Genomic DNA, 12,401 nt, shown 5'->3' with positions numbered 1-12,401 from the left:
TCGATGGGGGAAAAAATGTGCTAACAATTAGTTTGATGGTAAAAGTAAATACACAAATCCGAACCCACCTTTTTGTGTGACATTTAGTCATTTAGCAGACGCTCTTATCCAGAGCTACAGAGTAACAATTTACTTTTACATTACATGCTTTGGTTACACCTTCAAACCATTTTTGAAAGAACATTTCCCTCCTTTACCACAGGGCGGTGACTTGTAACAGGGCCCATGAGTCGGGCATGCACAGCTCCACCAATCATCTCCACTGTTGTTATTCAAACTGTCATGGAGGTATTCTGGGCAATGTGGAGGGTTAACAGACAAGTGTATTGATGCAATGTTCTCAGATTTCTGAAAGAGACATAGCGGTAGTGACCAGAGGTGACACTGTTGAGATACAGTAATACTGTACAACCTGTATAAACTGAATGTAATTTACAGTTGGAGGCACAACAGTTTCAACTCAAAAACCAAAACATGCAGAGTTGGAGACAACATAGAGAGGGCAACACTGGCTCCCTCTGGCTGCATGTCTTGCAGACAGTAACAGAGGTACAGTATGTGATTGTAGTTCCCAAATTCAAGAATAACCTTCAGTCCACACAGACTCTGGCTTGAAACACAGTAATGGGTTTCACTGTACATACAGAATATTAATTGTCCTATGATTTTAATCTATTGCATATCTGTCATTACGTGAGAATGTTGTCTGTTGTTGTCATAACCACCTGTGCATTGTATCCATTGCATTGTATCCACTTGTAGAACACAATTGTACAGAACTAATTTCTGCCATAGCAGAGGAAACTAAACAAGCAAAATGGCACATTTCAGGTGTGGATTTCACATCTGAGAAGACTTTCAGATAACTGTGACCTCAAGCTAACACGTGACCCTAGAAATGACCTTGGTTCATTTAAAGAGGCCTTATTATTAACACAGACCTGGTTAGCCGTCCTTAACCAGCAAGATAGTGAGTCTGTAGTTTTCAAAGAACATGAATAGACAGACTTTTCTGATTTTCAAAGTATCAGTATGATTTGGATCAAATTAAATTGAATCTCTCTTTGAGTAGCTAACAGTATCAATTGCAACAAGTTGCACCCTATGCTTATACATGTATTCCTTGAAAGCTAAACTGAATCAATATTGTTTAATGCTTTGAGTGTTTTGTGCTGCCATGCAACATAGCTGCATAGCAACATAAGGCACCATGAATTGAAAGAAAGGGGCAAAGTATATAGAATGTTTTTCTTTCAATACTTAATGTTTTAACATACTTTATTACACGTTAATGATAATGCCAAACATATAAAAGATTGTAATCTAGGCTATAATCAAATACAATGCATTTGAGCTATTTATCCCCAAACACTCAGTCAGTGGTGTTCCTAGTCCCCTCTATGAGGCTCATCCATCTCACTGACTGTGAACAAAGCCTGTTATTGTCTTTAACTCCACGGCAGATCTTATTGAGAGAATGATACAGCATTTTGTTTTAATCAAGGTTAATAGAATACAAGTGATACACACTCAAGGTCTTTCTGAAAGAGAATAGTGGCTTCTTTTTGCTGTGCTCCAGTCTCTTTCATAGAAACAGCATTAAACTATCCTAACACATAATAATTTGGTCCTGTATTAAAAATGCATTCCGGAATAACGTTTTTGCCTGGAAACTAAGGGTTTTTAAGGATATCTCCCCCAGACAAAAACTAGCTGCTCATCGAGAATGTAGTTTTACATGTAAAAACAATTTCCCAACCATTGCTACTTGAACGTAAATGTAATTCCACCTTGAACTGACTCCACCTTCCATCTTCTAAGCAGTATAAAGAAGCTAGAATTGTTTCCCCCCTCTCTCCTTGTTCCCTCTCTCACATAAAGCCTTATCCAGGACTCTGAGCCAGCGAGATCTGATATCGCCTTCATCTTAAGAGGGCTGAGCCTGAGACAGAGCCCCTTCTATCCAGAGCACCCAGGAAGCACCCAGTGTCCAACCCTGCCCAAACGATGTATTCGGCCGGCATTGAGATCCTGGGGATGATCCTGTCAGTGGCGGGCTGGTTAGGGGTCATGGTGGCCTGTGGTCTGCCCATGTGGAGGGTAGCCGCCTACATCGGTCAGAACATCGTCATCTCGCAAGTGATCTGGGAGGGCCTGTGGATGAACTGCTCGGTGCAAAGCACAGGTCAGATGCATTGTAAGGTGCACGACTCCATGCTGGGGCTGCCAGTGGACCTGCAGGCAGCCCGCGCCCTCGTCATCGTCTCCATGGTAATGGGCATCGTGGGCATCGGCCTCTCTGTGGCCGGAGCCAAGTGTACCAACTGCAGTTCGGACGCAGGGAGTAAGCCTCGAATTGTGCTGGCAGCTGGGGTGACCTTCATCGTGGCAGGGCTGCTCTTGCTGGTCGCCGTGTCCTGGACTGCGAACGCCATTGTCCTGGACTTCTACGACCCGCTACTGGAAGAGACGGGGAAGAGGGAATTTGGAAACTCGCTGTACTTCGGCTGGGCTTCCTCCTGCCTGCTGATCATAGGGGGAGCTCTCCTGTGCTGCTCCTGTCCCCCTAAAGCACAGCGCAGTGGGAATGTGTCCGTGCCCCCCAGGGTGGACTATACTGCAGTCAAGTCCATGTCTGTCAACGGATATACAAGGAGGGACTATGTGTAAACCTGTGTTCTATAGAATCAAAGACTCCCCTTTCTCCTTTTGGGCTTCTGGGAAATTAGTGTAAGTGAGCCCCTTCTTTTGGCTGGAAGGGGTGAGACATACAGTTGGGGTAGAACATATTTGTGGGACCAACAATATGAAGAATGAAGCAAGCAAAAGTACTTTCATTTTTGTTTAGCTATAAATATTAGGGCCAAGCATACATGAGTACAATTTTAATGCTAAACTAGAGAATACAAATATTGCGTTTTTAGATTTTGGTTGACTTGTAGTAGATTTGCACTAGGTCTTTTTTCCACTTAACGTTTTTGTACTGTTAGCATTCATTTTGCATGATACCTACCCATTGATGAAATTATTAAAGAAGTAGTTCTGTGCTTCATGTAAATATATTGCTCTTTATTATATATAAAAGAAAGAAGTTAATTTAATTGTGAGGAAAAACTGTCATCCCTTTCAATTCTCTATTTAATATTTCTGAGAAACAAATTTCTTGCAATAGGCTTCATCACCAGAATGCTGTGCTTTACTTGTTCTAAGCATGTGGGTAAACTAGGTCTGAAACTAACATTAAGGAAAGAAACCTTATTGGAGACTCAAGTCTCAAAAATAGACCAAAGTAGACTGCAGGAATTCCTGTTGCAGAGCTCAACTCCATATCACCTGAAATCTAGCCGAGCCAGGCCTTCTTTCCATACAAACATTTTTTTTAAATTCCAATCCAAATGTGAGCAGCAACAATGTCCTGCTTGTTGTGCAAGAGTGCCATCTGCTACTTTCTATTGTGTCCTCTGTTCCATTTGGAAGAGTGAAATTGAGTCCTAGATAAAAGCTTATTTTTCAGTGTGGAGCCAAATTACACTGTTATAACGGGGTGCTCTACTTCCACAAAGCATCATTTGATACAAAAATTGTCTTATGACTTTGTTTACATTGTATCTACATGTAAGAGAAACCGTTTTTTCAATACATATCTCAAAACCAAGTGAGAAATATCAAGAATGTTAACCAAATTGTATCTCATATGCCAAAGCCTGCCTTGCACAGGCAATACATTGTCATTAGCTGGAAATGTAAAGTTCAATTTACTTCAACATGCCTGTCAACCTTTTCGGTCTTTCTGCTGTGACTTACAATTGCAACTGCATTCAGTTGTGAGGCACATTGGAGGCTCATGTGAATGGGCCTTAATAGCTATTCCATGAAAGTGAAACAAGGCTTAATTAAAGGCAGATCACACTGGCTGTATTGTGTTACTACTCATTCACCTGTGTGGCTCAAAAGGCAGCTAGCCACCTGTCAAACAGTATACAGAACAGTAGAGACTACTTGATACAGCGGGTGACAGGTGCTTTGTAACAGGAGTACTGTACTATATTGACTGATGTAGTGTCTCCACAGCAGGATGTAGCATGATTACCCATTCAGATTAAGAATCCAGACAGTCAACAGGTTGTTTGATAAAAATTAAGGCAGTAAATGAAGATAGAAATGCTAATGTGCCAAAACATATCAGGAAAATCTGAAAATGGTTTTGTGCATGATCTCTTTTGTTTAAGGAAAACCAGAAAATGTTTTTGCACATACTTTGCAGTCCAGGCAGCTGTGGATTAAACAGTTTAGGTCATAGGTTGATGATTGCAAAGGCACTGTTTGGAACAAAGCACAGCTTTTGGTAAACAAATATAGGAAGTGGGATAGTTAAACAATCACGACAGTGAGCGTACTTCAAGAAGTAGCCAGAGTGGGAAAATATATTTGTTTGTGTCAAAAGGCAATGTAGGTAAAAGCTAAGGAGATTGTTTAAATCAGAGCAAGTGCTGCTCCAAAATTAAACCTAGAACCATTGGAAACGGTTGCATCTCTTCCCAGCTTCGGGAAGTTGAAATTGGGGTAGAATCCCATTTGAAATGTGTGGCCTTGTGGACAAGGACGAAGATAAGAGCACCCCCACACTAAAACATTTGCAGACACAATGGTTGACTCACTGCGTGTTTGTCTATGGGACAGTCATTTAGGAAACCTGTTTACTTCATGAACTAATTACCAACAAGGACAGACGATAAGTCTGCTCACATAATTCTTCTTCTACCTTATTGACCAGTAACTTAACATAACTGGATCTGACATTATTTGTTATCACAACATCATACTTTACTAAAGAGCAAATTTAGTAAAGTAAAATAAAAAGTACCTGCAAAAAGATTCAATGAAATGCTCTGTTATGTTACGTACAAGGACAGTTTCCATCTGAAAGACACTCTTGAGCTCATCAGATTTTTCCAAAAAGATTTTTGAGGATGACTGAATTTCTGCACATTTGTTTCTTGAAAACAGCTACATGGGGTTAAGACAGACGAGATAGGGAGGCTGGGACTTCTTCAGTTGCTCTGAGAACAACTGAACCAAGGCTGCCATCTGACCTGTGAAATGGACTGGATGATGGAAAGTTCAAGTAGTGGTCTACACTTTCAATCATTACGTCCACATTTCACCTGTTTGTTATCGCTAACCATTGAGTTAACTATTTAACTTATTCACCCTCCTCACAGCCAAACAGTCAGGGGAGTGACTACTGGCCAAAAAGTTCAATCATTTACCATTTACCAGGCATGGTGTCCCTCAAAAACGACAGGAAAAAAACAAAACGTTTGAAAGCCCTTGGCCAATCCCCACAAGACTCCACCTTCTGCTGTGTAGACAGCACTGGGTATATGTGCTGTGAGAATTTCAGAGCAGGCTCAGAGAATCTCCTTTGTGTAACTGAGACCGCAAAGACACCTGGACATTTACACCTGGACATTTACAAAAGAGAATCAAAGTTTCTTTTTTCTGGGTCAAATGGCTGCTGCGGGATTAGAGATTCTCGGGGTGACTCTGGCTGCCCTGGGGTGGATTTCAGGAATCGTGTCCTGTGCTCTGCCTATGTGGAGGGTCTCAGCTTTCATCGGGGTTAACATTGTCACAGCTCAGAACTTCTGGGAGGGCATCTGGATGAGCTGTGTGGTCCAGAGCACTGGACAGATGCAGTGTAAGGTCTACGACTCCATGCTGGCTCTGAGCACTGACCTGCAAGCCGCTCGGGCCCTCACCATCATCTCCATCCTGGTGGGCATTATGGGAGTCTTGGTGGCCGTGGTGGGGGCAAAGTGCACCAATTGTGTGGAGGAGGAGACAGCCAAAGCGCGGGTCATGATCACTGCTGGAGTGGCCTTCATCGTGGCCTCCCTGACCCAACTGATCCCTGTGTCCTGGTCAGCCCACACTATCGTCATGGAGTTCTACAACCCCCTTATTCCTGAGGCACAGAAGAGAGAGATTGGAGGAGCCCTTTATCTGGGTTGGGCGGCAGCCGCATTCCTGCTCATAGGGGGCTGCATCCTTTGCTGCAGCTGCCCTCCACAAACAGAAAAGAGATATGCCCCCCCCTCAAGGATTGTGTACTCCCCAAACCGGTCTGTAGCACCCAGCGGCTACGACAAGAGAGATTATGTCTGACCTAGCACCTGGCAACTTCTCATGCTTTACAAGACGAGGAAACACTTGATGCCACACTGAACTCAAGATAAATTGTGTGATACAATAGCTACAATAACTGTGTTTAGGTTTTATGAAGGCAAAAGACTGACAGCAGACTAAGCCCATTTTTATGATGTTCTCATGTACATATGAATCTCCAAACTTGATATACTGCAATAGATTTTTCTATAACTTGAGTATTTGTTAAAAATGATGTACGTAAAGTGTACTTCAATCTGAACATGTGGTGTACATACAGAAGGTTTTGCAGGAGAAATGGTTGACATTGTTAAAATCTTCTTGGTAACATAATGCATTTCTGACAAATTTTGTGTGTAAATGTTGTATGACTATTATGTCCGTGACACAGGGCAGCTTTTGTTTAGAGTACAAATATTACTGTCAAAAAAGTTATTGTTTTGATGTGATGTTTGTATGTGTGAAAATCAATAATAAAAAAATACCTTATAAAAGGAATAAGACATGATATCACAAACTGACTTCAGTAGAAAATCATTTGAAGATGTTTTCTTTTCTCGGATTACATTATAACATTCCAGGCAAACCTCACAGTTGGACCATGACAAGTACAGACCAATTTTAATAGTATAGTTACAATTACTGGCGATGAAGCAATGTTTTTGTATTTGAGATGCAAGTGGACTCCAGGAAACTGACTCACTGACAATTGTGAAAACATGAAAAGAAATGTTCTCCAAACATTTCAGAAGCAAGTAAAACACACTCCCACAAAGGGAGTGTATGCTCATGGTCCAATGTTTTTCTTTAGATGTAAAAGACTGAAATTGATCCCTGATAGTTCCAAGACACCTGCAATTTATTTGTGCTCTAATGTACTTTTGTAGTTTTTTTATAAAACGCTTTTCGCTTTCTAGTTGTCTAGTTGTTTCTAGTCTAATATGGTGGCTGTTCTGTACTGTCTAATATAGCCTAAATGTCATTGCAGAGGACGCAAGATGCAGTGAATAAGATTTGGGTTTAACTCAATGATAAGATGTTGAGTATTTCACTCTTTCATTGTAGCCATCTACCTGGCTGTCTCCCAGATGTCTGTTGGCTCTCGGGAACAAGAATCCTTGCTTTGTCAGGCCTCCACTTTCAACCTTACCAGAAACCCCACAACAATGGATCTGTTTCATAGTAATGTGGAGGCTGTCTTGTCAACACTGGGGTACGGAATTTGGTAGGAAAGTCTATTATTCCGTTTTTTGGAGCATGTCAAGGGAGACCATCTAAGCCCTAAAGAACTCAAAGCAATTTTAGTGATAGACAAACATGGCCGTTATAGCACTTCAAACAAGGCAACAGGGATTGTTACTGAGGAACAAGTCAGTTATTCCTTTTTCATGTGGAGTAAGAAAATGTTATGGGACCTGTGAGTAGCTAAAATGGCAGATAACCTGTTTACGGCAGGGATTGAGATGTATTGGGCACAAATAGTTGACCATTTCTTTGAATTAATGTCACTATCACCGCCATCTCCAAATCTAACTTGTCACAGTCGCTATCACAGTTCCTATTTGGTAAACTTGATATGATGCAAGCAGCAGTGTTAATGTTATGCTGAACAAGCTTGGATTTGTAAGTTATTTTGGAGAGAATTATACTTTTTTTACGCTGCAAAGAATCTTTGCGTAGAAATTGATCCAGATATTTTCGGGATTGCAAATAATAGTTTGGCGACTCTAAAACGCTGTCAGGTAGCAACAACAATCGTGTGTCTGTTCATCTGTGAATCCTTTGTAGCTGGAGTCATTGTGGAGTCAGTCATGTAAGTTGATAGCATTCTCAGTCCACAAGAGCTCCGGTCCATCCTCCACTTGATGATGTCAGCTCCCTCTCTGACTCCTCCTTCCACCTGATCTGGGATATAAAGGGTACCTTTTTAGAGGTAGCCCCAGAACAACACATTCATTCAGGTGCAAGTGTTAGGTTTATTAGGTTCATTGGTGTTGTGTCTTTGTTTCTTTGTTTCCCAGAGAACCTCGTTCAGATCTTCTATCTGGTGTGAAATACACAGTAGGAGTTCAAGAGACACAATTAGCATTATGTCCGCAGGGTTGGAATTGGTGGGAATTGCTTTGTGCATCTTGGGATGGATCATTGCCATTTTAGCCTGTGCCCTGCCCATGTGGAGGGTGACAGCCTTCATCGGAAGCAACATTGTGACAGCCCAGATCATCTGGGAGGGCCTGTGGATGACCTGTGTAGTGCAGAGCACTGGGCAGATGCAGTGTAAGGTGTACGACTCCATGTTGGCCCTCTCCCAGGACCTCCAAGCGGCCCGTGCTCTTACTGTGATCTCCATCCTGCTGGCCATATTGGCTGTGCTCATAGCCATAGCGGGGGCCAAGTGTACCAACTGCATTGAGGACGAGGCATCCAAGGCCAAGGTAATGATCATCTCTGGGGTCTTCTTCATTGTGTCGGGGGTCATGCAGCTCATACCCGTGTCCTGGTCGGCCAACACCATCATCAGGGACTTCTACAACCCCCTGCTGACTGACGCACAGAGGAGAGAGCTGGGGGCAGCCTTGTACATTGGCTGGGCGGCTGCTGCTCTCATGATCTTAGGCGGAGGGCTACTCTGCTGTTCCTGTCCACCCAATGAAAAGAGGTACAACCCATCAAGGATGGCGTACTCTGCCCCGCGCTCCGCAGGTGGGCCCGGGTTTGAGAGGAAAGACTATGTGTGAAAAAATTTAGAAAAAACTATTTTGACAATCCGAACTGTTGTGTGCACCTTTCACATAGTTGTGTGCCTCAGAAAGGGCTGAGCGAAACTGCCCATGGAGACTCCATCATGAAGGATGTATTTGGTGATGACTTTTATGGATGTTTTGTTGGATTTGATTTGGACTTTGCATATTTGTGTCTGTGATAATATCTCTGCTATCAGAGTAATTTCAGACACTGGGACGGATTGAGAAAGATGAGGAAAAGATCCTTCCATTTGTCTTTAGTGAGGATGTATGAAACATAAAAGATCAATGTTTTTTAAACAATCCATACAATTCAGCTTGGGAGGATTTCAGTTCCACTGATTCATGTAAATTCATGGTACAAAATGATAGAAATAATTGTCTGGCCAATAGTCATGTTAGTTTGGATATTGTATCAGGTCATTCCTCTAGCTTCAATATGACCACATTGTAATATGCATAACACACTCTTTAAATCAGTCAATCATTTTAATCAATCAATTCAGAAACTACAGATAAAGTTGGCTTTTTGGCCCTTTATATAGATCTGTATTTCTTTCAATTACATTTCCATGTGTGAACTGTTGTTTTTTATGTTTTTTTTCCACAAAATTTAAGATTTGATATTGATCCTATATCATCAGTGTTATGAGTGAGATTGTGTGACACACATTTTGTACATTTGTTGATTTACTGTTCTAGTGCACTATCAGTTTGACAAAGATCACGAGTACTATTTAACACAGTGTCAACAGTACACAGGGTACCGTAGAGGCCAGGGACACACATGATGCATATCTCAGTGTCTGTGTGATAGGGTTAGATAGGTGCACCATGTGTCTAGCCACAACAGTGCTTCTGTGCTGGTTCTGCAGTGCTAAAAGCTTCACTTACTTTAAAGAAAATAAAGATGGTTGTTTTTAAAGGTGTGACGTCTCTGCTTCCTGTCAGAGAACAATAGATGAGAGGCTGAAAGAAGATCATCCTCAACGTTTGTCCTCTGTTTCATTCATCTACCACAGCTTCTCACAAGGAGTTACATGGCATTGTGCCATGCTTCTGTTATACACAATGCAATGGTGACGGTAATGATGGGATAAGGGTCAGTACATGTGCCATTGTAAGGATAGCCTGATATGCAATCCCAGAGGCTGAGTTACAGCCAACCGGCAACTTAACCACCCACACGTTGAACAATTAGCCCCAAGATTACCTCACAGAATGAGGTGACAAATGCAGGCACAAAGAACAGGTACAACACTGAATCAGTAATTTAATGGAATCTTCCACATCACTGATATATTAATTAAAACACACATATTTTCCCTACACCTATTTTCAGTGGCAGCATAAAGACTCAGAACACTGTTCTCTGTCAGCCCTGAGAAAACTGTTCTGTTTGTTACATATCTTGTAAAGCGTTATAAAACCAATATAAAATATTAATTTGTATCTTATGGTAAATATGGGAGAGGCCTCTTGAGACAGGGTTGTATCATATTACAGCCTAACCGTCTTTTCCTTATATCAATTTCTCTCACAGAGGTTCTCAAACAGTTTGACAAGTGTCCAAAGTTACTGCCGTCTATTCAAAGTAAATACAGTTTAAAATTGGATCATTCCCATTTTTTTGCCATCACAAAAATATATATGTTCTAGCCGACACTGCATTGTACAATACCACTGCTGAAGCTACTGTATGGCTATTTGATATGCTTTCATTAATATTTCAACTGAAACGTAAACCAAGAATCTAGTAGAATGTGCATTTGTTATTATTGTCCCTCTATGAACAATTCAAGTAGGTGTGTCAGCATGAATATAGAGTATATATTCATCAGCAAGGTTTCAACTTCTAAGGCTTCTATTCTCCAGTGACAGAGAGCTTTGCCAGTTTACTACAAGTGTAAAAGCAATACGTCAGTGTGGTTTTTTTTTACATTGAACAAATGAGTGAAACAAATGTGGTCCAAAAATACATTTACTATGGCAGCAACAGCAGTGTTTGAGGTTGTTAATCATTCATCAGCACCACAGGTTTACTTTGATGGAGATTGGACATGCCTCATGAAGCCCAATCATTAGTGCTTTTGCACGCAAAAGTATTGACTAATCAGAGATCCATGCCTCTAAACCTAGACTTCACAATTAAAAATCTCTTAATTATTTGTGAGCAACTAAGGGACCGAGTAGAGTTATTATTTGTGAGCAAGTAGTAGTTTGCTATTGTTTAAAGGTAGGTTGCTTTCACTAACACTTGAGAGTGTGTGCCTCTGCGTTCTTCACAACCAATACAACTGTGAGCATAATTCAATGTAATATTTTAATTATTGTGCAGGGTATACGAAATGTAATTTTAGAAAGGCCTAAATTGCAACATCTTGAGACAGCTTTCAGTACCCTCTGCTTTACACAAGGGAGTCATGAACTGGTCATCAAGTTAATAACATACACATGGTAATATTTCCAAAAGCCATAAAAAAAGATTATTCTAAAGCCATATCAAAAACCTCAAGTACTTTTAACAGAGTTTCAGTGACTGTCCTCGACTGTCGGCACGCAGCTTCAGTGAAACCTTGGTCACATGACCGATACTGGCGTGTGTGAAGGAGAGAGGTTGCTAGGCACCTGGAGTCATCAGGGAAAAGGCTTTCCCTTGTACCTTCTTGAGCGGAAAACACTGGTCTCTCTCTCTCTGTGCTCACTGGATAGGAACAAAAACTAACTCCCACAGTTTGATGAATGTGTGATCAGAGGAAAAAGAAAACCAAGCAAATGTGCATGTATTTGCATCTAGATGTCTAATGTTGTCACTTTTACCATGCAGTAGCCTAGTATATCTAGACAATACTGCTCAACACTGTGAAGAAATGTTGCCAGACAAACAAAAGGTTATGATAGGCCTACTAGTAGGCTATTATACTCCAGTTCTACTGCAAGGAAAAGATTAAGATGAACACGGCTGTCATGTCATGCGTCAGATCAAATAATATCAATAAGTAGGTCAACATCTTACAACATCAATGCTTGCTTTGGTAGTTGATAAAACATGCTTCATGAGTTAAGAAAGACAGTTGGGACAACCCACTGACCCAAACCTTCTGATCTGGGTCAGGTTGTCCTTGGAAACAGACCCTCTGTGTTTATCTGGAATGTGGTGGGGAAGACCTAGGTCTAATATGCTCTCCTGGCTCATAGGAGAGGTGAGAAACTCATTAAAATGTCCCAATATTAACTGACTTACTCCCTACATTCCTGGATCTTGTGTGCCAGGCTTAACCTAAAAATGTGGTGGTTTCATCATAGATTAATATGATGGGCATGTCTTTACTTCTTTTTACTCTGATAGCTACAAATATTGCTTGTGTAAGAACAGAACAATACAACTTGCAAACAGTATTGCTCCAGGTGAATGCCAGGTGCACATTTTAACAGGACATTGTTCTTCAGACAGGTTCATTGATGAAGTCATGCTGTAGCCTTCCTGAA

At 41.3% G+C, this 12,401-nt stretch overlaps 2 protein-coding genes across 2 annotated transcripts; both read left to right on the top strand.

Annotated features, from left to right (window-relative positions):
* Nucleotides 1-2,007: 2,007 nt before the first annotated feature.
* LOC124478233 (claudin-3-like) lies at nt 2,008-6,634 on the top strand. The gene is made up of 2 exons (XM_047036438.1): nt 2,008-2,471; nt 5,481-6,634. Exons 1-2 carry the CDS (start codon nt 2,008-2,010, stop codon nt 6,166-6,168), a joined length of 1,152 nt encoding a protein of 383 aa, XP_046892394.1. The 3' UTR covers nt 6,169-6,634.
* Nucleotides 6,635-8,125: 1,491 nt separating this feature from the next.
* LOC124478346 (claudin-3-like) lies at nt 8,126-9,794 on the top strand. Its single transcript, XM_047036604.1, has one exon. It carries the CDS (start codon nt 8,259-8,261, stop codon nt 8,904-8,906), a length of 648 nt encoding a protein of 215 aa, XP_046892560.1. The 5' UTR covers nt 8,126-8,258; the 3' UTR covers nt 8,907-9,794.
* The last annotated feature ends 2,607 nt before the right edge of the window (nt 9,795-12,401 follow it).

Source organism: Hypomesus transpacificus, chromosome 15 (assembly GCF_021917145.1).
Source record: "Hypomesus transpacificus isolate Combined female chromosome 15, fHypTra1, whole genome shotgun sequence".
In the NCBI taxonomy this organism is placed as follows: Eukaryota; Metazoa; Chordata; class Actinopteri; order Osmeriformes; family Osmeridae; genus Hypomesus; species Hypomesus transpacificus.
This window is presented reverse-complemented; position numbering and strand designations above follow the sequence as displayed.